General features: G+C 45.7%; 1 protein-coding gene across 1 annotated transcript in view; it reads right to left on the bottom strand.

Annotated features, from left to right (window-relative positions):
* FLG (filaggrin) overlaps positions 1 to 27,778 on the bottom strand; it is a 48,874-nt gene that overhangs the window by 18,229 nt on the left and 2,867 nt on the right. Inside the window, exon 3 of the mRNA XM_053889304.1 lies at positions 18,056 to 27,216. Within this exon, the coding sequence (XP_053745279.1) occupies positions 18,056 to 27,216 (9,161 nt within the window). The remainder of the gene's footprint in view (positions 1 to 18,055; positions 27,217 to 27,778) is intronic.

The raw sequence follows: 27,778 nt of genomic DNA, 5'->3' as shown, positions 1-27,778 counted from the left end.
ACTTTGGGAGGATGTCTCTATAGCTAAGTATCAGACACCTGCTTGTGGCTATTGAGGCAGGTGGGAAGAGCACAAAGAAGAGCTAGACCTCATGAAGGACTCTCCTGCCTCCCCCATAAACCCCAGGTGGAGCCATGTTCTGGAAGGATAAATATAGTTCTGTGTAATTGAGGGAAGTTCAAAAGAAGAATCTCAGTATCCTGAGGTCATCATTTCATTCACAAGCATTTTTTGAGGGCCTACCTCATGTAGGGCACCGAACTAGTCATTGGGTTATAAGTACAAAGAAGACATGGCATCTGCCCTCAAGTGGTTCATAATCTAATGCAGGGTGTAGACATGCAGCAACCGCCTGGAATATGAGGTAATGATTCTAATCCAAGTGTTTCCAAATTGCTGTGTAATGACAGATGAGGGAGTAACTTGTTCTTCTCAGAAAGATCATGGAATGTCTCCCAAGAGGTGCTGCAGAAGCAGACCCTTGCTTGCTAGATTCTTCCATTCCTCACTGTATTCTCAGTGCTTTGCAGAATGCTGGACATGTAGAAGTACTCAATAATTACCTGTTGATCATGCATTCTAGGCAGGGGGAGCATCCTGAGGAGGGCAGTGATTCTCACAGTGTTGGTAACTATTGGTAGCCCAGTGTAGCTAGTTGATGGTGTGGGAAAGAATACGGGAAATGTGTAGGTAAGGAAGGCCACATGAGAAAGGTCTCATTTGGAGTACCTCATAGAGTGAAACAGGTCTTGAAATATTTTTGAATTAAATTAAGCTAAAATTTTTTGAATAGATAATATATACAAAAGGCATAAAAGGATATACAAAGATGAATTTCATTCCTACCCCTGCCTGTCACTGCTGAGTTTTACTTACCTAGAGGCAATCAGTGATACTATTTTATCTGTAACTTTCCAGACATAGTCTGTGTACATCCAAGCAAATACTTGCATGTAAATATTTTTCCATTTCCCCCTGTAAATGATGGCATATATACTTTCCTGGAACTTAACTTTTCTCACTTGATAATACCTTTTGGAAATTGTACTGGCACATAAGGAATGTCTTCATTTCTTTTTACGCTGGTTAGTATTCCATCCTGTGGGTGTACCCTGTTGTCTGAGGTGACTGGGGGTGTGTAGGGGGTGTCCTTTCATTTTGTTCTGCTTTCATTGCCACCCTCCCCCTTCCCCCCCCCCCCACCCCCAGCCTATCTTTCCTTGTAAGAATCTTCACACTTGGAATCATGGTTTTCTGGTGACCTCTTGCTTGCCTCTTGGTAGTTTACCATTTTCTTATCCTTCATCCTGATCGTGGACATCATTGATCTGGCTTTGCTAGGACTCTGTCTTTGCCACGCTGTTCTCCCCCAGGTTTGATAGGATTAGTCAGGAGGCCTGAAATAGGTGGAGAGAGGAGGATTGTGCAGACTCACCAGCATAGGATTTGTTTTTTTCCAGCCCACATATAGCTTGGAGGAGAGTATTCAGGAGATAATGACAATAGTATCCTAAAGTATCCCGAGCTGTGAATCGCTCTACAGCCAGAGTACTCACTGAGGTGGGGTTCTGGAAGTCCTTCAAGGATGGCCTCACGTCAACAACAGTGCATGTTTGGGCTGAGGCTGTCAATTCCTTAAGGAGTGCAGGTCTTGTTGGGGGGAAGCCTGGCTCAGTCTCTCCACAGCATTTTCTAATTCTCTTATCAGCCTCTCTTTGTAGTGAGCTGCTTGCACAGTGTCCTGTCATTTCCTAGGGATTCCTCTCTATTTTAGGGGGTCTTCTCTATTTTAGGGTGTCCTAAGCAACCTGGGAAAAATCTCTTGAGTCAGGAGCTGACATTTTTAGTGGTGGGCTCTGTGGCGGGAAGCATACCAGGGCAATGGTGTGGGACCCAGGGCCTTTGACTCTTGACTGCTTGAGGGTGAATTCCCTTCCCTCCTGGGGTACACCTCAAGGGAGTTGGGATGGTCTTTGCTTCCTCCCTTTGTTCAAAATGTTTGATTCACATTCCCTGGAACCCAGCTCTGCTCCCACTTTTTTCTCATCCTTTCTCTCTTGGACCTATTAGTGCTCATGCACAGTATATTTCTGTCACCCAAAATAATTTTTGCTGAATTACACATAATTTGTATATAGTGTGGCTATGTTTTATTGAATATTTTGATTTCCCTTATGCAGTTCCTGTTCTTTTTTTTAAATTTTTTTTTTTAACGTTTATTTATTTTTGAGACAGAGAGAGACAGAGCATGAATGGGGGAGGGGCAGAGAGAGAGGGAGACACAGAATCGGAAGCAGGCTCCAGGCTCTGAGCCATCAGCCCAGAGCCCGACGCAGGGCTCGAACTCACGGACTATGAGATTGTGACCTGAGTTGAAGTCGGACGCTTAACCGACTGAGCCACCCAGGCGCCCCTGCAGTTCCTGTTCTTAAGAAGCCTTTTGAGGGAAGTTTGTATGATGGGGTTGACTTAACATACCTATCGCTACATTGGTGCCCTTCTTGTGTAGACCAGGCCACAAGCCAGCCTGGAACCATGCCAGCTGCAAAGGTTCTAGAGTTGGCTCACCTGAGTGCCTCCCAGCTTTTTCCTTCACTTCTCTGTGACCTCAGGCAGCTACTTAGCCTCTCTGTTTCCTCATCATTAATATGAGGATAAAGTGCCTGTTTTAAAGGGCTGTTGAAAGTATTAAATAAACTAATCATGTCAGTTATCTGGCACATTACCTAACGTTTTAGTTATATTAAAACTCATAGATATTATTGTTCTATAATTATCAGAGTTTAGTTGCCAACCTAATGTTCGCTGTTTTAATTGTGTGAATGTAGGTACTCGTATGTGTTTCCAGTAAGAGGGGATCTGAGAATGTAAATGCCTTTTTCAAGGACTTTTCCCTTTGAAGGTTATTTTCCTGGAGGCCCCATGAAGAATGGCTCAGGGGGCACAGTGTGATCTGAGTCCTACCCCGTCCCATATCTAAACTTCAGAAATCACCATAGGTCTCTGTCTCTCGGAGCACAGCTTCAGGGGAATTGTGGTTTCTGACTGAGTTCCTCCAACTAGTGCTTTTTGCTTTTAATCTGATTTCCTCTGTATTTCCAGAGGAATGAATGAAGAAGCCCTTACTGGAAAAACATAGCAAAAGAGCCAAGAATGTAGTGAGGAGAAATAGTAGTAGAGAAATGAGATTAGGGTGGGGATCCCACTCAGAATTTGCATTTGTTCCTTCTTTTTGTCCCTGACTTCAGATGTCCTGTGTTATGTGTTCTCTTCCCTCCAAATGAAAGATGATCTGCTATCTAAAGTCACATTATATGCAGTCAGCGAGACTTCATTTGGGGGGACACAGTTAAGTACCTGGCTGGGGTTTTGTGGGCCTGTGTGTAGGAACTTTTTAGCAGGAGAATGTGTGTCTGTAGGCCCTGGCCGCTCTGAGTCCCGCTCTAGCCTGCACCTGCAGCTCTGCTCCGTGAGCGCTAATCTTCCTTTCTTTCTGATTTCAGTCTCTGGTTATTTCTCTCCTTCTCTATCAAGACCCTCAGAGGTCAGCGTCCCCAAACTTAATTCCCAGGTGCTTTTTGTCTCCCTTTAAGCTTTCCCACCATCCTAGAGTGTTCTCCCTCACTCCTAAGATTATTTCATGATAATTTTGTGCTTCAAACCTTTTGGCATCTTGAGGTTCTCAGCATTCAGGGCACTGAAATCTAATCTTGCCATGTGGGATTGAAGGCAGAATTAGAAAGTAATTATCAGGGAGTTCTCAAATGACTAGAGGATGTCTAGGAGAGGGAAGCATAGGGGAGGAATACAAGTTACCTTTGGTGGGAGGGATAGGAAGAGCAGGGAAGATGAGCAAGGGATTCTACTTCTTCACATGCTCTCTGCATCCTAATCTATTTTTTTCTGTGAGCCTTTTATTGAAGCATAATATATATACACAAAGATACACAAATCAGTAAGTGTATAAATTGATGAGTTTTCTCAAAGTGAACTCTCCATGTAACCAACACCCAGATTAAGAAACAGAACACTACCAGGGCCCCTGGGTGGCTCAATTGGTTAAGCGTTGGACTTCAGCTCAGGTCATGATCTCGCGCTCCGTGAGTTCAAGCCCCACATAGGGCTCTGTGCTGACAGCTCAGAGCCTGAAGCCTGCTTCAGATTCTGTGTCTCTCTCTCTCCCCTCCCCAACTCATGCTCACTCTCTCTCTCTCAAAAATAAATGTTTAAAAAATTTTTTTAAATTAAAAATAAAGAAACAGAACATTACCAGCACCCCCAGAAAGCCCACAATTGTATCCCCTTCCAGGTACTCCTGACTCCCCAGAAGACTGTTATGCTAACTTCTAACACTGTAGATTAATTTTGCCTATTTTTGTACATAGCCATGGTTATTAATTTTCATTGTTCTACTTTATTGCATTATATGAATGCATTACAAATTACATATTTTTTCTACACTTGGATATTTGGGTAGTTTCCAGTTTTTGACTATTATAAATGGTGATACTATCTATGTACATTTTTGTACATGTGTTTTGCTTATGTAAGTATGCAAGTCTGTTCTCTTCATAGTTTGCTGAGAGTTTTTAACCAGAGTGGGTATTGAATTTTGCCATAACAGTAAATGATTATTTGGTTATTGGCAAGTGACCTGTTATGTTTCCAAAAGAATATGTGGAAAGTATGAGGCTAAGGCAGAGAACCAGTAAGTCACAGCATTCACCATTGATTGTTTAATTTGGATATTTTTGCAGTCTACTCATTTGAACTCATGGGCCCATAGGACATGTCAGTGAGTTCAAGAGCCTCTGAGTCCTAAAGGCCAGACAATGATTGTAGACAATCTTTATTCCTGACCCAACTCCTGAGTTGTGTAGGGATGCAGTATTCCACATTGCCAGGAATAGAAGTCTTGGAGTTTTACTGCCAGGGATTAAAATCTAGTCCCAGCCTTACTTCCTGTATGTCCTTGGGCAAGTCAGTTACCTTACTTATTATGTTCTAATTGTCTCATCTCTGAAAAATGGATAATAACAGTACCTACCCCAAGGTTATTATGAAGATTAAATGAGTTAATCCAAGTATAATCTCCAGCAGAATGCTTGGCATATAACAAGCAGCCAACATATCATACAACTCTGTAATGGAATGTGCTACAAGATGTTACAGGTGCAGCTTTGGACTCCAGAATCAGAAATCTAGGCCTGTAGTTTTAACTCCTTGGAGAATTGTGACCGGCTTTTACAAGATTAATTTATAACACCTCAAAAAGTCAGAAACTTTAGCTTGGAGATTAGAGAGATTTTTGGTTGAATCTCAAATGAAATAAGTGTCTTCAGGGGCACTGGCTAGCTTAGTCAGTAGAGCGTGTGAGTTTAATCTCTACATTGGGTGTAGAGATTACTTAAAGTTAAATAAAATTACTTAAAAATTAAAAAGAGTGGTATGATTCAGCTGTTCAGAAAGTAGATGCCAAGAGAAATGAGTGTCTCAACTCTCTGTCCAGTGCTTGGCAAATGGTAGGCAGGCAAATTTTGGTTTTACCACAGTTTTTCTCCCATTTTTTCCACTGTTTTCACCCAAGAAGCTCAGGTACTTATAGAATACCTAAACCCTAAGAATAAAATTACATTTTAGAAAGGCTAACCAAAATTCTCTTTGGAAATAACTAGAGTTTACATAAATAAAATACTTGTTTATGAACTAAAAACAGAGTTAGTTTCACCTCCTTTTCATTCTGCTAGAATCATCAGAACGAATGGTTTGGTTTTTTTTTTTTTTTTCTATGAAACCTTTCTTTTTTAACTCAGGATTGGAGACAGTCTTCCTGCATGCATACTCTGTTGAGAGTGCCAACTTAAACTGGATTCCTTTTGTTTCTAGTTAGGAGAATATGGAAATGAATTAATGAGAAAGGCTACAGTTGAGAATTTTATTTGCCAGTAGGCTTATGTTGATCAAAGCTTGGTGACTGAGTACTCCTCTCTTATTTTAATTTTATTTTCGTCCTCTATAAATCCTGGATCACCATCTCTTTCCCTTTATTTCTATTACTGTGGAGAATGGTTGGTAGTCACCAGTGAATGATTGGAGATAGATTAAACTCTCTGTCTTCAACATCCCTGACTGAGGAAAGTTTGACTCATGTCCTTTGATGTCCAGTCGGTCACTAGAGTTCTTATCTTCTCCACGCCCAGAAGCAAGACAGCCAGTTCTATGCTCTTCTTTGCTAAATCGCCTGAAGGAACAAGGATTTAACTTTCAACAAGCTGCACTAAACTTGGTTTCACTCACTCTTTCTGTTCCATGAGTGACCTGGGCTTGACCTATGCTGTTCCTTACCTGATCCCTCTATGTTCCTTTGAGTGACCCCACTGTCTCCATTCCTCCTCTTCTGCACTCTCCTCACCAAGAGGGGGCTAACTCCTATGATTTTCATTCCTTTTCTCTTGTTACTAATGAATAATACTTAGCTTTGACCTTGATGCTGATGGTACAGCTTTCTGTTACCAGTGTTGGACTTGTCACTGATGGTCCTGAATTCCTGTGTACCATTCTAAAACAGTTGCTCCGTTTTGTCCAGTCTTAGCATGGACTCCTAGTAATGGTAGTTGTAATCTTTGCTTGGGTCTCTCAATGAGCATTCAGGGAACTTTAATGTTTAACACTGTTCAGCTACATCTCTAGAAAATTTTCCTTTTCCCTATCTACTCCTCCCCCTTCCCCACCATATCCTAGCTGGTTTAGAGCCTTTCTGTGCTTTTAAAAAATGTACAAATATGCTGTTTTTATTTTTAGAGAGGAATAATGATTTGCCTATTTACTTATTAAGAAGGATATTACAAAATGTTCAAGCACTGAAGAAACTATAAAAAAGAAATTAATACATTACCTCACATCCCACTACATAGAAATAACTAGTGTTATCATTCTAGGCATATTTCTTTGTTTATATACAAATGGATGGATTGATGGATAATAGACAAATAGACATATAGGCAGATAGAGAAAAATGGCATCTTATATTTCATACTATTTAAAATAAAGTTATTAAATTCAATTTTATATAAATTTCCAGAAGAAAAAGAAAATGAAGTGAAAGTGGAGTATTTTCTGGCCTTCAGATAAATATTTCTTTATCACAAGGGATCACAGTTTTTTGAATAATAACCTACTGTTAAGAAAAAGAATTATGAAAAACCTTGAGATGTGGTAGTTTATGTTTTAAAAACCTAAATGTTTCAAGTTTTGACTGTATTAATTGGCTTGGTTAATTGTGAGCAATTTTCTACTTCCTGTCACCTGCCTCTCTCCTCTTTCCTATTCTTTCCAATGAAAGGGCGAGGTAATGTCTACAGATTTGGATCATAGCATGTGTGTATATACACATCTATGTTGTTTTGTTATATATGCTGTTATCTGAATCTGTACACATTATTCTTTTTCTATTTTTATGTATAATTATGTTATGTGTTAAGATTTTTTAATATTTACATTCTATTGGCAAATATAATTCTCATAATTGTTAGCCTTTTTTGAACTCTTTTGAGTTCATATTTTAGGTTTATATGTTTGAGTGATAGCTTCACGGATGCCATATTCTCTAAAGTCTGTGACATTTGAGACCATCTGCTGCTTGAAGGACCCTGGCGAGGCACTATGTTCTTGATCACACTTTCCTTCAAATGCTGCTGTTGCTGTCAGCTGGCCTTGAATTTTGGGTAGCAAAACTTGAATCTGACTTTGTGCCTTGAGAAAATATCCTTTTTCTTCTTCAAGGTTTGGAAAATTCTTTAACTCTTAAGTTTAGTCATTTCTTTCAAGTTTATTTATTTATTTTGAGAGAGAGCAAAAACGGGAGGGGCAGGGAGAGAGGGGGAGGGAGAGGGAGACAGAGAGAGAGAGCGAGAGAGAGAGAGAGAGAGAGAGAGAGAGAATCCCAAGCAGGCTCTGCAGGGTCAGCGCAGAGCTGGACATGGGGCTTGAACTCACGAAACTGTGAGATCATGACCTGAGCCAAAATCGAAAGTCGGACGCTTAACTGACTTAGCCACCCAGACGCCCCTAAGTTTAGTGATTTAGTTGAGATATGTCATTTTATATTGATTTTTTTCTGGTTATATGATGGACCCTTTCTTGGTATCTAGCTAGTTTTTAATTCTGGGGAGTTTTCTTTGTTGTATATCTCTGAACACCTTCTCTAGTCCATTTATTTGTTTCTCGCCAAAGGTTTATCAACTATCTTCCTACCTTTAAACTTCTCGTTAGTAACTTTAATCTTTCTATCACTTTTCTGCACTTTCAGTAGGATTATTTTAAGTCTTTTCACCCAGTTAGTAACTTGATTTTGAGCTGTTTCTTCATGTTTGTAATTTATGTGTTAGATTTGCAAAAGGATTGTTACTAGGGATGTTTGTCTGACTTCCTACAAATCTAACTTAAAGCAGGCTGGCTTTCTGGGTGGTTTATTGTAGATAAGGGGTTGGTTTCCTGGTCAGGTTTCTGCAGTTTGTGGGTCAGAGTTCTATTATTTTTTTATTTTGAGAGACAGAGAGTGAGTGAGTGAGACAGAGAGAGAAAGAGAGAGAGCCAGAGTGCATGAGTGGGGGAGAGGGGCAGAGGGAAAGAGAGAATCTTAAGCAGACTCCATGCTCAGGATAGAGCCTGACATGGGGCTCAATCCCATGACCCCGAGATCATGACCTAAGCAGAAACCAAGAGTTGGATGCTCAACCGACTGAGCCACCCAGGCACCCCCAGAGTTCTGTTTTTATAGATGGTCTGGCCATTGTCTGGATGAAGGTAGAAACTGCCAGTCTTTTTAAAGACTAGGCCTAGAAATGGCATAAGTCACTTCCACTTTAACTCTGTTGGCCTGAGCAGTCACAGGACAGCCCAGACCAAGAATAGGGGAAATAGACTTCACCTGTTGATACCAGGAGTGTTAAAGAGTTTGTAGCCATTTCAGATCTGCCACAGGGTGCGTGTATTTTACCCCTGGAAATATAGTTCTCTTCTTATTCTTTAGAATTCTTCATGAAGGATTTAATGTGAAAATTGACTTATCTCTCATAGCTGACACATTATGAACTCTGTTCCAGGAAGATAGATACCCAAGGATACACACAAGAGAAATGCATACTCCTCAAGGTTCAGCCTCATATCCTGTCTGCTGTCTTATCCAGATGACCTCTGTGACCAGGGAGAACTTCATGAATTTCTTTTAGCCATTTAGTTTGAGACCTGGAAGAGTGGCTAGTCCAGCAGCTTGTTTTAGGTTTCCTGCTTCCAATCCCACTCTGATTCCCTCTTGGCATTTTATACTACCAGACATCTCAGAATGTATGAGAGATCCAGTGATAAAAAGAGAATTTTAAGCCTTTTTATACCATCACGGAAAGGCCCACCTCCTGTTCCTTTTGGTACCAGTTTTTTCTTGAATGATTTCAGGTTTACCTGTGACTGTGGAGTGAAATGGGGGTTGGTAGTGGTAAGGGGAGCTTCACTGTACTTTAGGCATCAGGGGCGCCTAAAGGGATCAGGTCAGAGATGGAGTTAGGCAGGTAGATGATCTAAATAAGTGAGGCCGCCTTCAGTTAGAGGGTATGAGGGCTGGTATCAGTCTAGCCAGTGGGTGGCAATCTTACTTCTCAAGTATTGCTGATTGTTACCAGAAGATGCTAATCCACAGATGCCTTAACTTAGAATTTTGAAGAGAAGTCCTTTCTTTGAAGCTGTCTGTGTTTTTATGTGGAATCACCTAAAACAAACTCAGATTCAGAATACTTGGGTTAACATGGTGCAAGCCAAGTAAAACTCATCTGTAGGCTAGATATGGCCCTCAGGTGATTAGTGTATCATCTCTGGTTGGCATGTGATTCAATGGTAAAATTCTTAGATAGTGCATTCATTTATAAAAGCATTGCGTTTCCACCTCAGACATGCTCTGTTTACTTAGAAGTCCAATCCAGAAATCTGGCAGATTACCCAAGACTCTTTCCACCTGCACGATCACCACCTTCTATCTGTCCCTGCATCATATCCATGTTATCTGTCATGTCTTTGACACTCCACACTGCTTTGCTCTTACTGATTTGATATTGCAGCAGTCTCCCAGCTAGTCATCTTGCCACAAATGTCACCCCCTTCCTGTCTTGCCACCAAAATGACCTCTTAAAATACAGATCTAGGGGCGCCTTGGTGGCTCGGCCGGTTAAACATCTGACTTTGGCTCAGGTCATGATCTTGTGGTTTGTGAGCTTGGGCCCTGCATAGGGCTCTGTGCTGACAGCTCAGTGTGTCACTCTGCCCCTCCCCCACCTGCTCACGTGCGCACTCTCTCTGTCAAAAATAAATAAACATTAAAAAAAAATAAAATGCAGATCTAATTATGTGACTTCTCTGTTTAAAACCCTTTGTTGGTTCTTCCTGTCAGAAGATAAGAGGAGTTAAGGTGGCAGAGTGGTAGGGAGATCTTACGCTTGCCTCATCCCTCGAGACAGCTAGATAAATATCAAATCATTCTGAACAGCCAAGAAATTGATCTTAGGACTGAGAGAGCAAAACTGCACATCTAGAGGTATAAAAATGGTCACATTAGGGAAGGTAGGAGCTGCGGAGATGTGATTTGGGGGAGAAAAGAATCTCGGATGCTGCGGAGAGCAGGGAGCCCTGATCACAGAGAGGGGTGTAGAGAAAGAGCAGCACACAGGAGACTGCACAAGAGAAACACTTCCCCAGAATCATTGACTGGGAGAGTGAGAGGGGCTGATTATTGTGAGTTTTTACAACCAGTGGAGCTCAAAGGCTGGGGTTTTAGAAGTCCATGTCATGGAGGGTGTGGAACCCAGCAGGCACAGTGGTGCTCCCATGGAGGAGGGCGGAGGCCCTGGAGCACACAGCATGGTCTGAGGAACCTCTGAGTTGCACTGGGAGAGAAGGTTCCTCTTCTTGGAGTGCATTTGGGAGAGGTGGCACTGCCTCTCAGGGACAGAAGAGCCAGGGGATGCCATTGTGCTGTCCTGTTCATTAGCATAGGGGCAGAGACACCTGCTGAGGGCTGCTAACCTGGACGCTGGTGCTTTGCTGTGTTTTACTCTAAATTCCAAGCCCCTGTGTGTTTGTGCAACTGCCCTTCTGGGACAAATGGGCACCAGCCACAGCCCAGTGAGACCCTTCTCATGAGGATCATCGAGGGTCCATGGTGCACTGGATACCTAAAATTTGGAGTTTCGAAACTCAGCTGGTGTACCTGAGAGAAAACACAGGTGCACTGTGCTGCAGGGCAAGCAGACGGCCCCATCACAGACAGGATTGAGGCAGGGATATGAGGGAGGCCAGCACAGACAGGATCAAGGCAGGGATATGAGGGAGGCCAGTGCAGACAGGATCGAGGCAGGGGTATGAGGGAGGCCAGCACAGACAGGATCGAGGCAGAGATATGAGGGATGCCAGCATAGATAGGATCGAGGCAGAGATATGAGGGAGGCCAGCGCAGACAGGATCGAGGCAGGGGTATGAGGGAGGCCAGCGCAGACAGGATCAAGGCAGGGGTATGAGGGAGGCCAGCACAGACAGGATCGAGGCAGGGATATGAGGGAGGCCTGGGACAATGAGAGGAGATTGTTCACTCTCGTGTGAGAGCCTCCCAGACAGTAGTAGTTGTGAACTCCCCTCTCTATAGATGAGGAGGTGCTGGTGCCACTTTTCCCTCCCTCCCAGACTAACTTTTGTGAGCAGCATGGGGCCCACAGTGGAGGCTTGAGCCTCTTACATCAAGGTCCCCTCTCCTGCACTCTGCAGATACTAATGAACTAGGGCAGGTGTGTCTGAGAGCCAGAGAGGCAGTGAGTCCCTCCCTCAGAAGGCCAGCATGGACCACACACACCAAGTCTACTGACCAGAGAGTGCTAAAAAACTTCAGTTCTAGTGAAAATAAGATCAGGCCTCTTTTAACAAGCAGACCAGAGCACACCTAGTTAAAACTCACCACACACTAGACAAAGTCCAAACATTCTCCACGACAGGCAAAGAGAAGCTCTGCAGAGGACTGACCTGAGGGAAAGAACAGCCAAAACACAGCAGCAGAGTGCACACAGCACACACCAAAAACATTTCCTGAAGCACCGGCACTCTCAGGAGCAGGAAACATAGCTACTGTCGAAAGAACAGAAGATAACAAATGTGGGTGAGGATGTGGAGAAATTGGGACCTTTGTGCACTATTGGTGGGAATGTAAAATCATACAGCTGCTGTGGAAAATAGTATTGTGGTTCCTTAGAAAATTAAAAATAAAATTGCTATATGATCTAGCAATTCTACTTCTAGATATATAGCCCAAAGAATCAAATCAGGATCTGACAGAGGTATTTGCACACCCATGTTCATAGCAGCATTATTGTAAATAGTCAAAAGGTAGAAGGGAACTAAATATCCATAGAGGAATGAATAAACAAAATGTGGTATATACAAAGAATGGAGTATTATTTAGCCTTAAAAAGGGAGGAGATTCTGACACATGCTACAATATGGATGAACCTTGAGGACAGTGTGATAAGTGAAATGAGCCAGTCACAAAAAGACAAATACTCTATGATTCTATATGAGGTATCTTAAATAGTTAAATTAATAAAAACAGAAGGTAGATTGGTGATTGCTAGGTGCCAGGGGGAGGGGGAAATAGGGAGTTATTGTTTAATGAGTATAAAGCTTCAGTTTTGCAAGATGAAAAAGTCCTGGAGATTGGTTGCACAACAATGTGAATACACTGTATACTACTGAACTGTGTCCTCAGAAATGGATAAAATGATAAATTTTATGTGTTTTTACTATAATTAAAAAACATCAGTCTTCTTACTGTGACTTCCAAGATGCTACATGATCTGATCCCTGCTTAATTCTCAAAAATTATCTCTTGCAAACTGTTTTCCCAACCTCCACCCCTGCAACCCCTACACCCCAGGGCACTTAGGGTTGGGAAAAACTTAAGGGATTTGGTTAGAAAATAATTTTTGGCTTTCTTATAGGAGTAGTGAGGCTAGTTCATTACTTCAAACTTCCTTTTTTATATCTAATTCCTTAAAAACCATTTACACCTAAGCCTTCCAACAGAGTTTGTATCATCACCTCGCTATAGCTGTTTCCAAGTCAAATGTCAAGTTACTAATTCAGTGAACATATTTCATTCCTCATTTTATTTGACCATTCTAGGGTACTTGAACTGTTGAAATGTTGATAACACTCTCTCCTTTACATTGAAAAGTACATAGAAATCAGAATCAGGTTTCATATCTTGCTTCTGCTGCCTATTTGTATGTGACTGTGGGTGGCTAATGGTAGGTTTTCTCGATATTCTATCCTTGGTTCTCACTCTTCACCCTCCCATTTCAATCATTCCTATAGCCTCATCCATAATGGCAAACATTTATTGAATGCTTATTATGAGCTAGGCACCATCTTAAGTATTATTCATGTATCACCTCAATTTTCACAACCATGTTAAGGTAGGTACTTTATTATCTATAATTTTTAGGTGAGGATACCAAGGCATAGAGATCTTGAGTAGTTGCTCAAAGTGCACAGAATATTAATGACAAAGCTGAGACTCTCCCTAGACAGCATTTGGCTCCAAAGTCTGTATTTTAACCAGTTCAGTAAACTACTTCTGTGTGAATTGCTCTGATATGAGCTCTTGTTTGATGTATAGACACACATATCCATTTGTTCAGGAAAGCTCTGCCTGACTCTCTCTTGGGACTCTCAAGCTCACAGTGTCCAAAATGGATCTTACCGTTTTTCCTTCTCTAATCTTACTCTTTACCTCATTGAATGACCTCATCCTTCATCCAGTTGCTGAAGGTAGAATCCTAGGAATAACCTTAGATTCCTTCCCCTTCTCTACCTCCAGATTCAATTGATGACCAAATTCGGTTGACTTCATTGTTCGTATGTTACTGTCATGAAGAGTGGTTCACACTCCTGTATTTCTCCCTTGCACCATTGCCCTCTCACAGACAGGCCTCTTTACCTCTTGTCTTCTCTAGGATAGAGAAGGTCCATACCATTTGATGTAGACATTTGATTAAGGAATTTCTCTGCTCACAATTCTTCTGTAGCTTATCTACTGGGTAAAATCTAAATAACCATTTGTAGTGAGAATTATAGAACAGTGTTTTTAAAACTATTTAGGTGTGAAAGATCAGGATTTACCTTTCTTAAGGGACTGAGACTTTCTTAAAATAAAAATGGTCATTATTGACAATAGCTGAGATATGGGAGCAGCCCAAGTATCCATTGATAGATGAATGGATAAAAAAGATGTGACACATACATACACATATATATATACACACACACATATACATACACACACATACCTACAATGGAATATAACTTAGCCATGAAAAAGAATGAGATCTCACCATTTGTAACAACATAGATGGACCTAGAGGGTATAGTGTTAAGTGAAATGAGTCTAACAGAGAAAAACAAATACCCTAAGGTTTCACTCCCATGTGTATTTAAGGAACAAATGACAAGGAAAAAAAGATACCAAAAAAATTGCCCTTAAATACAGAGAATCTAAAAACACAAAACTTGTAGATATAGAGAACAGAATGGTGGTTGCCAAGGGGAGGGGTGTTGAGAGTAGGTAAAATGGATGAAGGGGCTCAAGAGGTATGAATTTCTAGTTATAGAATAAATAAGTCATGGGGATGTAATGTACAGCATGGTGACATAGTCAGTATTGTAGTGCATACTGAAAGTTGCCAAAAGAGTAAATCTTTAAATAAAGTTTTCATTGTAGGGGCACTTGGGTGGCTCAGTTGGTTAAACTTCTGACTTTGGCTCAGGTCACGATCTCATGGTTTGTGAGTTCAAGCCCTGCATCAGGCTCTCTGCTGTCAGCACAGAACCTGCTTCAGATCCTCTGTCCCCTTCTTTCTCTGGCCCTCCCCACTGGTTCTCTCTCTGTCTCTAATAAATAAACTTAAAAAATGTTCTCATTGTCATAAGGAAAAAAAATTATAACTTTGTATGGTGACAGATGGTACTAGATTTATTGTAGTGATCATTTCATGGTGTACACAAATATCAAATCATTATGTTGTGCATCTGAAATGAGTATAATGTTATATGTCTAGTAGACAACTAAAAAAATTAAGGAGAAAAAAATAAAATGTTTCCAGAAAGTCATCACTTAAAAAAAAAACAGAAAAAAAAATACAGAGGACAAACTAGTAGTTGCCAGAGAGGAGGTGGGTAGGGGATTGAGTGAAATACATATGGGAGATTGAGGGTACACTTATCTCAATGAGCAGTGAGAAATATGTAGAATTGTTGAACCATTATAGTGTACACCTGAAAGTAATATAAGACCACAAGTTTATTCTTCAATAAAAAAATAAAAGTGGTCAAACCTTGAATATTGCACCACTGCTAAATTGTTATAAAAAGTTTCTAAATTTTCACCCTTAATTTCTGTGCTTACCTTGCTCTGCACCAAGAACAGTGTGCAGACCAACAATGGAAGGCAGGCCCATACTTTATTTTTTATTTATTTATTTATTTTTCAACGTTTTTAATTTATTTTTGGGACAGAGAGAGACAGAGCATGAACGGGGGAGGGGCAGAGAGAGAGGGAGACACAGAATCGGAAACAGGCTCCAGGCTCCGAGCCATCAGCCCAGAGCCTGACGCGGGGCTCGAACTCACGGACCGCGAGATCGTGACCTGGCTGAAGTCGGACGCTTAACCGACTGCGCCATCCAGGCGCCCCAACAGGCCCATACTTTAAGACTTGTCACATGAGACTGGGTGTGAAGTCTGATTGTGAATAATACGCCTATGTTGGTGTCTTTCACTTCCCTATTCTACTACTCTGTATCCCTCTGTCCATCAGATAAACTTGCCATGGATTGGTATACTTTGGAGGAAGTTTATGTGCAGGTAAGAGCGAGCTAGGAAAATGTCTGCACCTTAAGAGTGTCCCAGTGAAAGAAAAACTCAGACATTTAGTTATTTTGCATGAAGATCGTTGATTCACATGTGAGGGATTTGGCTGATTGAGTTAAGGAACAGTCAAAAACACGTTTCATAAGGGAAAGAGAGGACAGAAAATTGTAACTGGGATTTGCCCAGTGAATCTTGCTTGTATCTTTTTGGCTAAACCATTTTCTCTCAGCTAGCAAAGAGGAGTGTCTGGTGATTCCCTTGTTGAGTGGACAGAGATATGAAAGAAAACAATTTCAGTTGTCTATGGGTTCTTCTGAAAGTGCTGAGAGTTATACATACCTGGCTATCTCTGTTGTAATGACTGTCCATCATTCCATCAGTACCTCCACCTTAGTTATGCTAGGTCTGCACTGTTTCCCTCATTGTAATTTCTAGTTCTTCAGCCTGCTAGTTAGGCCTGACTCCTCTAGGGAAGGGCCTCAGAAGCTGAACTAGCTGGTTATGACACTGGAGGCAAGGTGGCAAATTGTGCCACAGAAATGGAGAGAGGAATTGTTTTCACATTCCTGATGGTGCAATTCAGTGAGGCCTGCACAGCTGGTACCTTCTATAGGTTTTGCAGCTTTGGTAGGGGTACCTGGGGACAGCACTTCAAACAGGGAAGGAGGAAGCCGGTAGGGGGTAGTGCCCCCTTCGAGTGGCTTGTGGAGAGCAAGCATAGACAGAATAATGTTTGAGAACACTTAGAAAAAAATGAGCTTGTTTGTTGCTTTTCATTAAATACCTGTCCACATTGGGGATCATTTAAACCTTGGCCGTTAATTTCACTTTATCTTGATCTGTTCAAGTAAAGGTGAAGGAGAGATAGCTTTTGTAAGTACTTTTATAAAACTCAGAATTAGGAGACTTGAGGACTAATTGCTGTTTTGGTATGGATTATTTGTGTGACACATGCATCTGCAGAATGGGAGCATTGGCCTAGATATTCTCTAATGTGCATTCTGGTCTGATGTTATGGAGAGGGAAAACTTGGGTATGGTTCTCACAGAGGGATATTGCTTCTAATGGTAGAACTTGTACACATTTGTACTGTTCTTTCTTTATTTCTTCACCTGCCAGCATCAACTCTTTGTGTTTTCTTTCCAGGGCAGAGAGGGCATTTTCTTTGTTGCTTTTCCTTTGTCAAAATATTTCAGCAAAAAAGTCTCTGCTTTCATTAATCTCCATTGGAAAACAGCTCCTAGTGTCTTTGGAAGAAGGACCTGTGGTTAGTAATTTCTGTGTACTAATCTTGGTTTGACTTGGCTAATACCCACTTGGGTTGATGTTTGGGTAATAATTATGGTGTGATTCATGATTAAGCTAAGCCTTTTTTCAACCTGAAGGTGATTGTGTGGGACAATGATTATGTTCTTTTTTCCTTGGGCTCTTTATTACTTTTGCATGGTGTATAATTGCCATTTGGTCATATATCTTTCTAGTGATATAAGAAAAAGATGTAATTTTGGCTATGGGGAAGTAAGTTTTCTGGGATCTATGACAAATAAGCATAGAAGAGACACATTATGACATATGCCCAATTGTTTATTTTGAATCTTTATGCAATTCACTTTTTTGATTTTAATGAAGCCAGAATAATATAGAATTCCATTACAAGGATAGTCCAGAAAGATGTACTGAGCCCTGATAATAACATTGGAGGTTAGGCCACTAGAACAGTGATTTTATAATTTTTGCCACTAGAACAGTGATTTTATAATATTTTTCACAAAGATCAGTACACAAATCTACAAAGGTCCTAAAATTTAAACTCACAAAAGAAAAATGCTTACTTCAACCCCAACACCCAAAATACTGTGTTTTCTAAATTTAGGTCTAAATAACATTGTTTATTCCCATTCACCATTTCCAAACAAAGGCATAAATCTTCTAGAGAATAAACTAAACTATGCCCAAGGGAAGAAATTGTGTAACTTATTCAAAATAAAATGGTAACGTAAACCCTTTGGAAGTATAATGAGAAGTTTCTTGATGCAAAGTTATGTCTTGTTTCACTTACCTACTCTCAGTATTAATTATTTTTCTATTGGGTTCTCACTCATAATAATAATATCTTTCTAACTGACCAAATCCCAACTGTTTTGAATTATCACTTGAATGACCGTATGTTCGTGACTGCATATTACTGTCTGATATATTGGATGTTATAAATTCATCTCCAGAGTGAGGTCTGTTCCTGAATGGCATATTGGTGTAATCATAACTTACACGACCATACTGAGACTGTCCAAAATCTGAATCAGACTTCCTGCAATTTTCTCTCTGCCCTGGAAGAGACACTGATTTCTGGTAGAAATAAAACCCTGAGTTTTCAGAACTGCCATGTACATTGTCATGTTGTCTTCTTTGACTGGAACTGGACCGTTCCTGGACTGACCCTGACTGAGTATCTGAGTCTTCTGATTGTCCTTCACTGTCACTGGCCTGACCGGTTCTGGATCCCTGGTGTCTGCTGTTACCAGATGCAGAAGAGCTTTGTCCACGTCCAGCACCCGAATGTCTGGAGCTGTCGTCTAACTGCCGAAGGTGACGCCCTTGCGTTTCCCTGGTGGTGGATCCTGACTCTAGGTGGGCAGAGTCTGACTGCCCACGAGAGGCCGTCTGCCCTTGACGGGACCCTGAGTGCCCGGATCTGTCTCCTGACTGCTGGTGGTGGCGCCCTTGCCTTTCCCTGGTGTTGGATTCTGGCTCTCGGTGGGCAGAGTCTGATCTCCCATGGGAGGCTGTCTGCCCTTGATGGGACCCTGAGTGCCCAGATCTGTCTCCTGACTGCTGGTGGTGGTGCCCTTGCCTTTCCTTGGTGGTGGATCCTAACTCTCGGTGGGCAGAGTCTGACCTCCCACGGGAGGCCGTCTGCCCTTGACGGGTCCCTGAGTGCCCAGACCTGTCTCCTGACTGCTGGTGGTGGCGCCCTTGCCTTTCCCTGGTGGTGGATCCTGACTCTCGGTGGGCAGAGTCTGACCTCCCACGGGAGGCCGCCTGCCCTTGACGGGTCCCTGAGTGCCCAGACCTGTCTCCTGACTGCCCATGGCTAGACCCATGTTCCTTCCTCAAAGTGGACCCAGACCTTCCGAGGGTGTTTGAAGATTCTCTACCTGCACCTTCTGAATGTCCTTCGCTGTCGCTGGCCTGACTCACACTGGATCCCCGCTGTCTGCTGGCCCCGTATCCAGAGGACGATTGTCCATGTCCAGTGGTTGAGCGTCTGGAGGTGTCTGCTGACCGGTAATGCTGGGATTCTTGTTGTGCTCTTGTGCCGGATCTTGACTGCCCACGGGAGGAGTCAGTGTGTCCCCGAGAGGATGTCTCTCCGTGATGAGACCCTGATTGTGTGTAGCTGTCCACAGAGTGTCCATGACTAGATCCTTGTCCTCTTGTGGTACCAGAGTCTGACTGTCCATGGGCAGAATCAGAGTGCCCATGATTGTCTCCCTGCCTTTGTTGAGAGTGAGAGAGTCTAGAGCCGTCTCTCGCATGGCCATGGGCAGACCCACGTTGGTTTCCTGAACCAGACCCATACCGTCTGTCCAAATCTTCTGAGTGTCCTTCACTGTCGCTGTCCTGACTGACACTGGACCCTCGGTTTCTCACTGGCCTGGATTCAGATGAGGATTGTCGATGCTCAGGGTGTGAGTGTCTAGAGCCGTGTGCCTGAGTGGATGACAGATGGTGACGAGATCCTTGGTCCGAGTGTCCACCATCGGCTGCCTGACCCTCAAGGGATCCTGCCTGTCTAGAGCTGTCACGTGCCTGCTCAGGGAGGGATCCTTGTCTCCGTCTGGTGCTGGATTGAGACTGCCCGTGGGCAGAATTCAAGTGTTCTTGGGAGGGTATCTGGTAGAAATAAGCCCCTGAGTGCTCAGAACTGCCACGTACATTGTCATGTTGTCTCCTTTGACTGGACCTGGACCGTTCCAAGACTGACCCTGACTGAGTATCTGAGTCTTCTGATTGTCCTTCACTGTCACTGGCCTGACTGGTTCTGGATCCCCGGTGTCTGCTGTTACCAGATCCAGAAGAGCTTTGTCCACGTCCGGCACCCGAATGTCTGGAGCTGTCGTCTGACTGCCGAAGGTGGCGCCCTTGCGTTTCCCTGGTGGTGGATCCTGACTCTCGGTGGGCAGAGTCTGAGTGCCCACGGGAGGCTGTCTGCCCTTGACGGGACCCTGAGTGCCCGGATCTGTCTCCTAACTGCTGATGGTGGCTCCCTTGCCTTTCCCTGGTAGTGGATCCTGATTCTCGGTGGGCGGAGCCTGATCCCCCAAGGGAGGCTGTCTGCCCGTGAAGGGATCCTGAGTGCCCAGATCTGTCTCCTGACTGCTGGTGGTGGCGCCCTTGCCTTTCCCTGGTGGTGGATCCTGACTCTCGGTGGGCAGAGTCTGACCTCCCACGGGAGGCCGCCTGCCCTTGACGGGTCCCTGAGTGCCCAGACCTGTCTCCTGACTGCCCATGGCTAGACCCATGTTCCTTCCTCAAAGTGGACCCAGACCTTCCGAGGGTGTTTGAAGATTCTCTACCTGCACCTTCTGAATGTCCTTCGCTGTCGCTGGCCTGACTCACACTGGATCCCCGCTGTCTGCTGGCCCCGTATCCAGAGGACGATTGTCCATGTCCAGTGGTTGAGCGTCTGGAGGTGTCTGCTGACCGGTAATGCTGGGATTCTTGTTGTGCTCTTGTGCCGGATCTTGACTGCCCACGGGAGGAGTCAGTGTGTCCCCGAGAGGATGTCTCTCCGTGATGAGACCCTGATTGTGTGTAGCTGTCCACAGAGTGTCCATGACTAGATCCTTGTCCTCTTGTGGTACCAGAGTCTGACTGTCCATGGGCAGAATCAGAGTGCCCATGATTGTCTCCCTGCCTTTGTTGAGAGTGAGAGAGTCTAGAGCCGTCTCTCGCATGGCCATGGGCAGACCCACGTTGGTTTCCTGAACCAGACCCATACCGTCTGTCCAAATCTTCTGAGTGTCCTTCACTGTCGCTGTCCTGACTGACACTGGACCCTCGGTTTCTCACTGGCCTGGATTCAGATGAGGATTGTCGATGCTCAGGGTGTGAGTGTCTAGAGCCGTGTGCCTGAGTGGATGACAGATGGTGACGAGATCCTTGGTCCGAGTGTCCACCATCGGCTGCCTGACCCTCAAGGGATCCTGCCTGTCTAGAGCTGTCACGTGCCTGCTCAGGGAGGGATCCTTGTCTCCGTCTGGTGCTGGATTGAGACTGCCCGTGGGCAGAATTCAAGTGTTCTTGGGAGGGTATCTGGTAGAAATAAGCCCCTGAGTGCTCAGAACTGCCACGTACATTGTCATGTTGTCTCCTTTGACTGGACCTGGACCGTTCCAAGACTGACCCTGACTGAGTATCTGAGTCTTCTGATTGTCCTTCACTGTCACTGGCCTGACTGGTTCTGGATCCCCGGTGTCTGCTGTTACCAGATCCAGAAGAGCTTTGTCCACGTCCGGCACCCGAATGTCTGGAGCTGTCGTCTGACTGCCGAAGGTGGCGCCCTTGCGTTTCCCTGGTGGTGGATCCTGACTCTCGGTGGGCAGAGTCTGAGTGCCCACGGGAGGCTGTCTGCCCTTGACGGGACCCTGAGTGCCCGGATCTGTCTCCTAACTGCTGATGGTGGCTTCCTTGCCTTTCCCTGGTAGTGGATCCTGATTCTCGGTGGGCGGAGCCTGATCCCCCAAGGGAGGCTGTCTGCCCGTGAAGGGATCCTGAGTGCCCAGATCTGTCTCCTGACTGCTGGTGGTGGCGCCCTTGCCTTTCCCTGGTGGTGGATCCTGACTCTCGGTGGGCAGAGTCTGACCTCCCACGGGAGGCCGCCTGCCCTTGACGGGTCCCTGAGTGCCCAGACCTGTCTCCTGACTGCCCATGGCTAGACCCATGTTCCTTCCTCAAAGTGGACCCAGACCTTCCGAGGGTGTTTGAAGATTCTCTACCTGCACCTTCTGAATGTCCTTCGCTGTCGCTGGCCTGACTCACACTGGATCCCCGCTGTCTGCTGGCCCCGTATCCAGAGGACGATTGTCCATGTCCAGTGGTTGAGCGTCTGGAGGTGTCTGCTGACCGGTAATGCTGGGATTCTTGTTGTGCTCTTGTGCCGGATCTTGACTGCCCACGGGAGGAGTCAGTGTGTCCCCGAGAGGATGTCTCTCCGTGATGAGACCCTGATTGTGTGTAGCTGTCCACAGAGTGTCCATGACTAGATCCTTGTCCTCTTGTGGTACCAGAGTCTGACTGTCCATGGGCAGAATCAGAGTGCCCATGATTGTCTCCCTGCCTTTGTTGAGAGTGAGAGAGTCTAGAGCCGTCTCTCGCATGGCCATGGGCAGACCCACGTTGGTTTCCTGAACCAGACCCATACCGTCTGTCCAAATCTTCTGAGTGTCCTTCACTGTCGCTGTCCTGACTGACACTGGACCCTCGGTTTCTCACTGGCCTGGATTCAGATGAGGATTGTCGATGCTCAGGGTGTGAGTGTCTAGAGCCGTGTGCCTGAGTGGATGACAGATGGTGACGAGATCCTTGGTCCGAGTGTCCACCATCGGCTGCCTGACCCTCAAGGGATCCTGCCTGTCTAGAGCTGTCACGTGCCTGCTCAGGGAGGGATCCTTGTCTCCGTCTGGTGCTGGATTGAGACTGCCCGTGGGCAGAATTCAAGTGTTCTTGGGAGGGTATCTGGTAGAAATAAGCCCCTGAGTGCTCAGAACTGCCACGTACATTGTCATGTTGTCTCCTTTGACTGGACCTGGACCGTTCCAAGACTGACCCTGACTGAGTATCTGAGTCTTCTGATTGTCCTTCACTGTCACTGGCCTGACTGGTTCTGGATCCCCGGTGTCTGCTGTTACCAGATCCAGAAGAGCTTTGTCCACGTCCGGCACCCGAATGTCTGGAGCTGTCGTCTGACTGCCGAAGGTGGCGCCCTTGCGTTTCCCTGGTGGTGGATCCTGACTCTCGGTGGGCAGAGTCTGAGTGCCCACGGGAGGCTGTCTGCCCTTGACGGGACCCTGAGTGCCCGGATCTGTCTCCTAACTGCTGATGGTGGCTCCCTTGCCTTTCCCTGGTAGTGGATCCTGATTCTCGGTGGGCGGAGCCTGATCCCCCAAGGGAGGCTGTCTGCCCGTGAAGGGATCCTGAGTGCCCAGATCTGTCTCCTGACTGCTGGTGGTGGCGCCCTTGCCTTTCCCTGGTGGTGGATCCTGACTCTCGGTGGGCAGAGTCTGACCTCCCACGGGAGGCCGCCTGCCCTTGACGGGTCCCTGAGTGCCCAGACCTGTCTCCTGACTGCCCATGGCTAGACCCATGTTCCTTCCTCAAAGTGGACCCAGACCTTCCGAGGGTGTTTGAAGATTCTCTACCTGCACCTTCTGAATGTCCTTCGCTGTCGCTGGCCTGACTCACACTGGATCCCCGCTGTCTGCTGGCCCCGTATCCAGAGGACGATTGTCCATGTCCAGTGGTTGAGCGTCTGGAGGTGTCTGCTGACCGGTAATGCTGGGATTCTTGTTGTGCTCTTGTGCCGGATCTTGACTGCCCACGGGAGGAGTCAGTGTGTCCCCGAGAGGATGTCTCTCCGTGATGAGACCCTGATTGTGTGTAGCTGTCCACAGAGTGTCCATGACTAGATCCTTGTCCTCTTGTGGTACCAGAGTCTGACTGTCCATGGGCAGAATCAGAGTGCCCATGATTGTCTCCCTGCCTTTGTTGAGAGTGAGAGAGTCTAGAGCCGTCTCTCGCATGGCCATGGGCAGACCCACGTTGGTTTCCTGAACCAGACCCATACCGTCTGTCCAAATCTTCTGAGTGTCCTTCACTGTCGCTGTCCTGACTGACACTGGACCCTCGGTTTCTCACTGGCCTGGATTCAGATGAGGATTGTCGATGCTCAGGGTGTGAGTGTCTAGAGCCGTGTGCCTGAGTGGATGACAGATGGTGACGAGATCCTTGGTCCGAGTGTCCACCATCGGCTGCCTGACCCTCAAGGGATCCTGCCTGTCTAGAGCTGTCACGTGCCTGCTCAGGGAGGGATCCTTGTCTCCGTCTGGTGCTGGATTGAGACTGCCCGTGGGCAGAATTCAAGTGTTCTTGGGAGGGTATCTGGTAGAAATAAGCCCCTGAGTGCTCAGAACTGCCACGTACATTGTCATGTTGTCTCCTTTGACTGGACCTGGACCGTTCCAAGACTGACCCTGACTGAGTATCTGAGTCTTCTGATTGTCCTTCACTGTCACTGGCCTGACTGGTTCTGGATCCCCGGTGTCTGCTGTTACCAGATCCAGAAGAGCTTTGTCCACGTCCGGCACCCGAATGTCTGGAGCTGTCGTCTGACTGCCGAAGGTGGCGCCCTTGCGTTTCCCTGGTGGTGGATCCTGACTCTCGGTGGGCAGAGTCTGAGTGCCCACGGGAGGCTGTCTGCCCTTGACGGGACCCTGAGTGCCCGGATCTGTCTCCTAACTGCTGATGGTGGCTCCCTTGCCTTTCCCTGGTAGTGGATCCTGATTCTCGGTGGGCGGAGCCTGATCCCCCAAGGGAGGCTGTCTGCCCGTGAAGGGATCCTGAGTGCCCAGATCTGTCTCCTGACTGCTGGTGGTGGCGCCCTTGCCTTTCCCTGGTGGTGGATCCTGACTCTCGGTGGGCAGAGTCTGACCTCCCACGGGAGGCCGCCTGCCCTTGACGGGTCCCTGAGTGCCCAGACCTGTCTCCTGACTGCCCATGGCTAGACCCATGTTCCTTCCTCAAAGTGGACCCAGACCTTCCGAGGGTGTTTGAAGATTCTCTACCTGCACCTTCTGAATGTCCTTCGCTGTCGCTGGCCTGACTCACACTGGATCCCCGCTGTCTGCTGGCCCCGTATCCAGAGGACGATTGTCCATGTCCAGTGGTTGAGCGTCTGGAGGTGTCTGCTGACCGGTAATGCTGGGATTCTTGTTGTGCTCTTGTGCCGGATCTTGACTGCCCACGGGAGGAGTCAGTGTGTCCCCGAGAGGATGTCTCTCCGTGATGAGACCCTGATTGTGTGTAGCTGTCCACAGAGTGTCCATGACTAGATCCTTGTCCTCTTGTGGTACCAGAGTCTGACTGTCCATGGGCAGAATCAGAGTGCCCATGATTGTCTCCCTGCCTTTGTTGAGAGTGAGAGAGTCTAGAGCCGTCTCTCGCATGGCCATGGGCAGACCCACGTTGGTTTCCTGAACCAGACCCATACCGTCTGTCCAAATCTTCTGAGTGTCCTTCACTGTCGCTGTCCTGACTGACACTGGACCCTCGGTTTCTCACTGGCCTGGATTCAGATGAGGATTGTCGATGCTCAGGGTGTGAGTGTCTAGAGCCGTGTGCCTGAGTGGATGACAGATGGTGACGAGATCCTTGGTCCGAGTGTCCACCATCGGCTGCCTGACCCTCAAGGGATCCTGCCTGTCTAGAGCTGTCACGTGCCTGCTCAGGGAGGGATCCTTGTCTCCGTCTGGTGCTGGATTGAGACTGCCCGTGGGCAGAATTCAAGTGTTCTTGGGAGGGTATCTGGTAGAAATAAGCCCCTGAGTGCTCAGAACTGCCACGTACATTGTCATGTTGTCTCCTTTGACTGGACCTGGACCGTTCCAAGACTGACCCTGACTGAGTATCTGAGTCTTCTGATTGTCCTTCACTGTCACTGGCCTGACTGGTTCTGGATCCCCGGTGTCTGCTGTTACCAGATCCAGAAGAGCTTTGTCCACGTCCGGCACCCGAATGTCTGGAGCTGTCGTCTGACTGCCGAAGGTGGCGCCCTTGCGTTTCCCTGGTGGTGGATCCTGACTCTCGGTGGGCAGAGTCTGAGTGCCCACGGGAGGCTGTCTGCCCTTGACGGGACCCTGAGTGCCCGGATCTGTCTCCTAACTGCTGATGGTGGCTCCCTTGCCTTTCCCTGGTAGTGGATCCTGATTCTCGGTGGGCGGAGCCTGATCCCCCAAGGGAGGCTGTCTGCCCGTGAAGGGATCCTGAGTGCCCAGATCTGTCTCCTGACTGCTGGTGGTGGCGCCCTTGCCTTTCCCTGGTGGTGGATCCTGACTCTCGGTGGGCAGAGTCTGACCTCCCACGGGAGGCCGCCTGCCCTTGACGGGTCCCTGAGTGCCCAGACCTGTCTCCTGACTGCCCATGGCTAGACCCATGTTCCTTCCTCAAAGTGGACCCAGACCTTCCGAGGGTGTTTGAAGATTCTCTACCTGCACCTTCTGAATGTCCTTCGCTGTCGCTGGCCTGACTCACACTGGATCCCCGCTGTCTGCTGGCCCCGTATCCAGAGGACGATTGTCCATGTCCAGTGGTTGAGCGTCTGGAGGTGTCTGCTGACCGGTAATGCTGGGATTCTTGTTGTGCTCTTGTGCCGGATCTTGACTGCCCGCGGGAGGAGTCAGTGTGTCCCCGAGAGGATGTCTCTCCGTGATGAGACCCTGATTGTGTGTAGCTGTCCACAGAGTGTCCATGACTAGATCCTTGTCCTCTTGTGGTACCAGAGTCTGACTGTCCATGGGCAGAATCAGAGTGCCCATGATTGTCTCCCTGCCTTTGTTGAGAGTGAGAGAGTCTAGAGCCGTCTCTCGCATGGCCATGGGCAGACCCACGTTGGTTTCCTGAACCAGACCCATACCGTCTGTCCAAATCTTCTGAGTGTCCTTCACTGTCGCTGTCCTGACTGACACTGGACCCTCGGTTTCTCACTGGCCTGGATTCAGATGAGGATTGTCGATACTCAGGGTGTGAGTGTCTAGAGCCGTGTGCCTGAGTGGATGACTGATGGTGACGAGATCCTAGCTCCGAGTGTCCACCATCGGCCTCTTCACCCTCAAGGGATCCTGCCTGTCTAGAATTGTCACGTCCTTGCTCGTGTCTATTTTTCCCTTTTCCTTTATGTCCTTTGGATCTTGTCTCCTTCCTTTTTTCATGGGTTTTTCCTGATTGTGTGGATTTTCTCAGTTTTTCTTCTTTTTCTTCTTGTACTTTGTCTTCATCTAAATCATCGTCTTCATCTCTTGTATGGTGTGCATGGTGGTTTTGGTTTTGCTCTGTTGCTTGGAAGTTCTGTCTTCTGTTTGACTCATAGTATGCTGTAGCCAACTTGAATACCATTAGAAAGTACTCAGTGAAGTTGATTTTCTTGTCATGGTCTAGATCAAGAATATGCATGAAGACATCAGCAGTGTCTGGGTCATCTGGATTCTGTACATATGGAAGATACAGGGAGATTACATGAGTGTGATTCACATGGTCAGTTGAATAATCCAACCAACTGGTGATTCTGATTTTTGGTAAGGAAATGTGGGACCATATGTGGTTTTGCATCTTTGCTAATGTTCAGTTTATGATTAGTTACAGGAAAGTGTAGATAATGTACCTAAAAACATATGTTAAATAGTAGTTGTGAAAAGTAATAATTTGGATGGGTCATATTCCTGTTTTTTCTTTTTAATATACATATGTTATGAAATCTATCAGTGCATTGTCTTTTTAGTGGAGCTTGTTAGCATTCTTGAGATTAGGAAACATAATATGAAGAAGTAATTTTTGGTGTTCAGTTTTTGTCATTAAATATTTATATTTCTTTCATAGAAGATGAATGTGTGTTTGTGTTGTGCACATTTTTGTGTGCACATAGTATATCAAATGTGTAAAGAGAGGAAAATAATACTTGTTTTGAATTAAGATGAAGTCTCTTTTCTTTTCCAAAAGTAATAATTTACAAAGACTTCACAGATATTGTCACCATGCTGCTGCAAAACAA

Source organism: Panthera pardus, unplaced genomic scaffold (assembly GCF_024362965.1).
Source record: "Panthera pardus isolate Hobbes unplaced genomic scaffold, ASM2436296v1 HiC_scaffold_11, whole genome shotgun sequence".
Lineage (NCBI taxonomy): Eukaryota > Metazoa > Chordata > Mammalia > Carnivora > Felidae > Panthera > Panthera pardus.
This window is presented reverse-complemented; position numbering and strand designations above follow the sequence as displayed.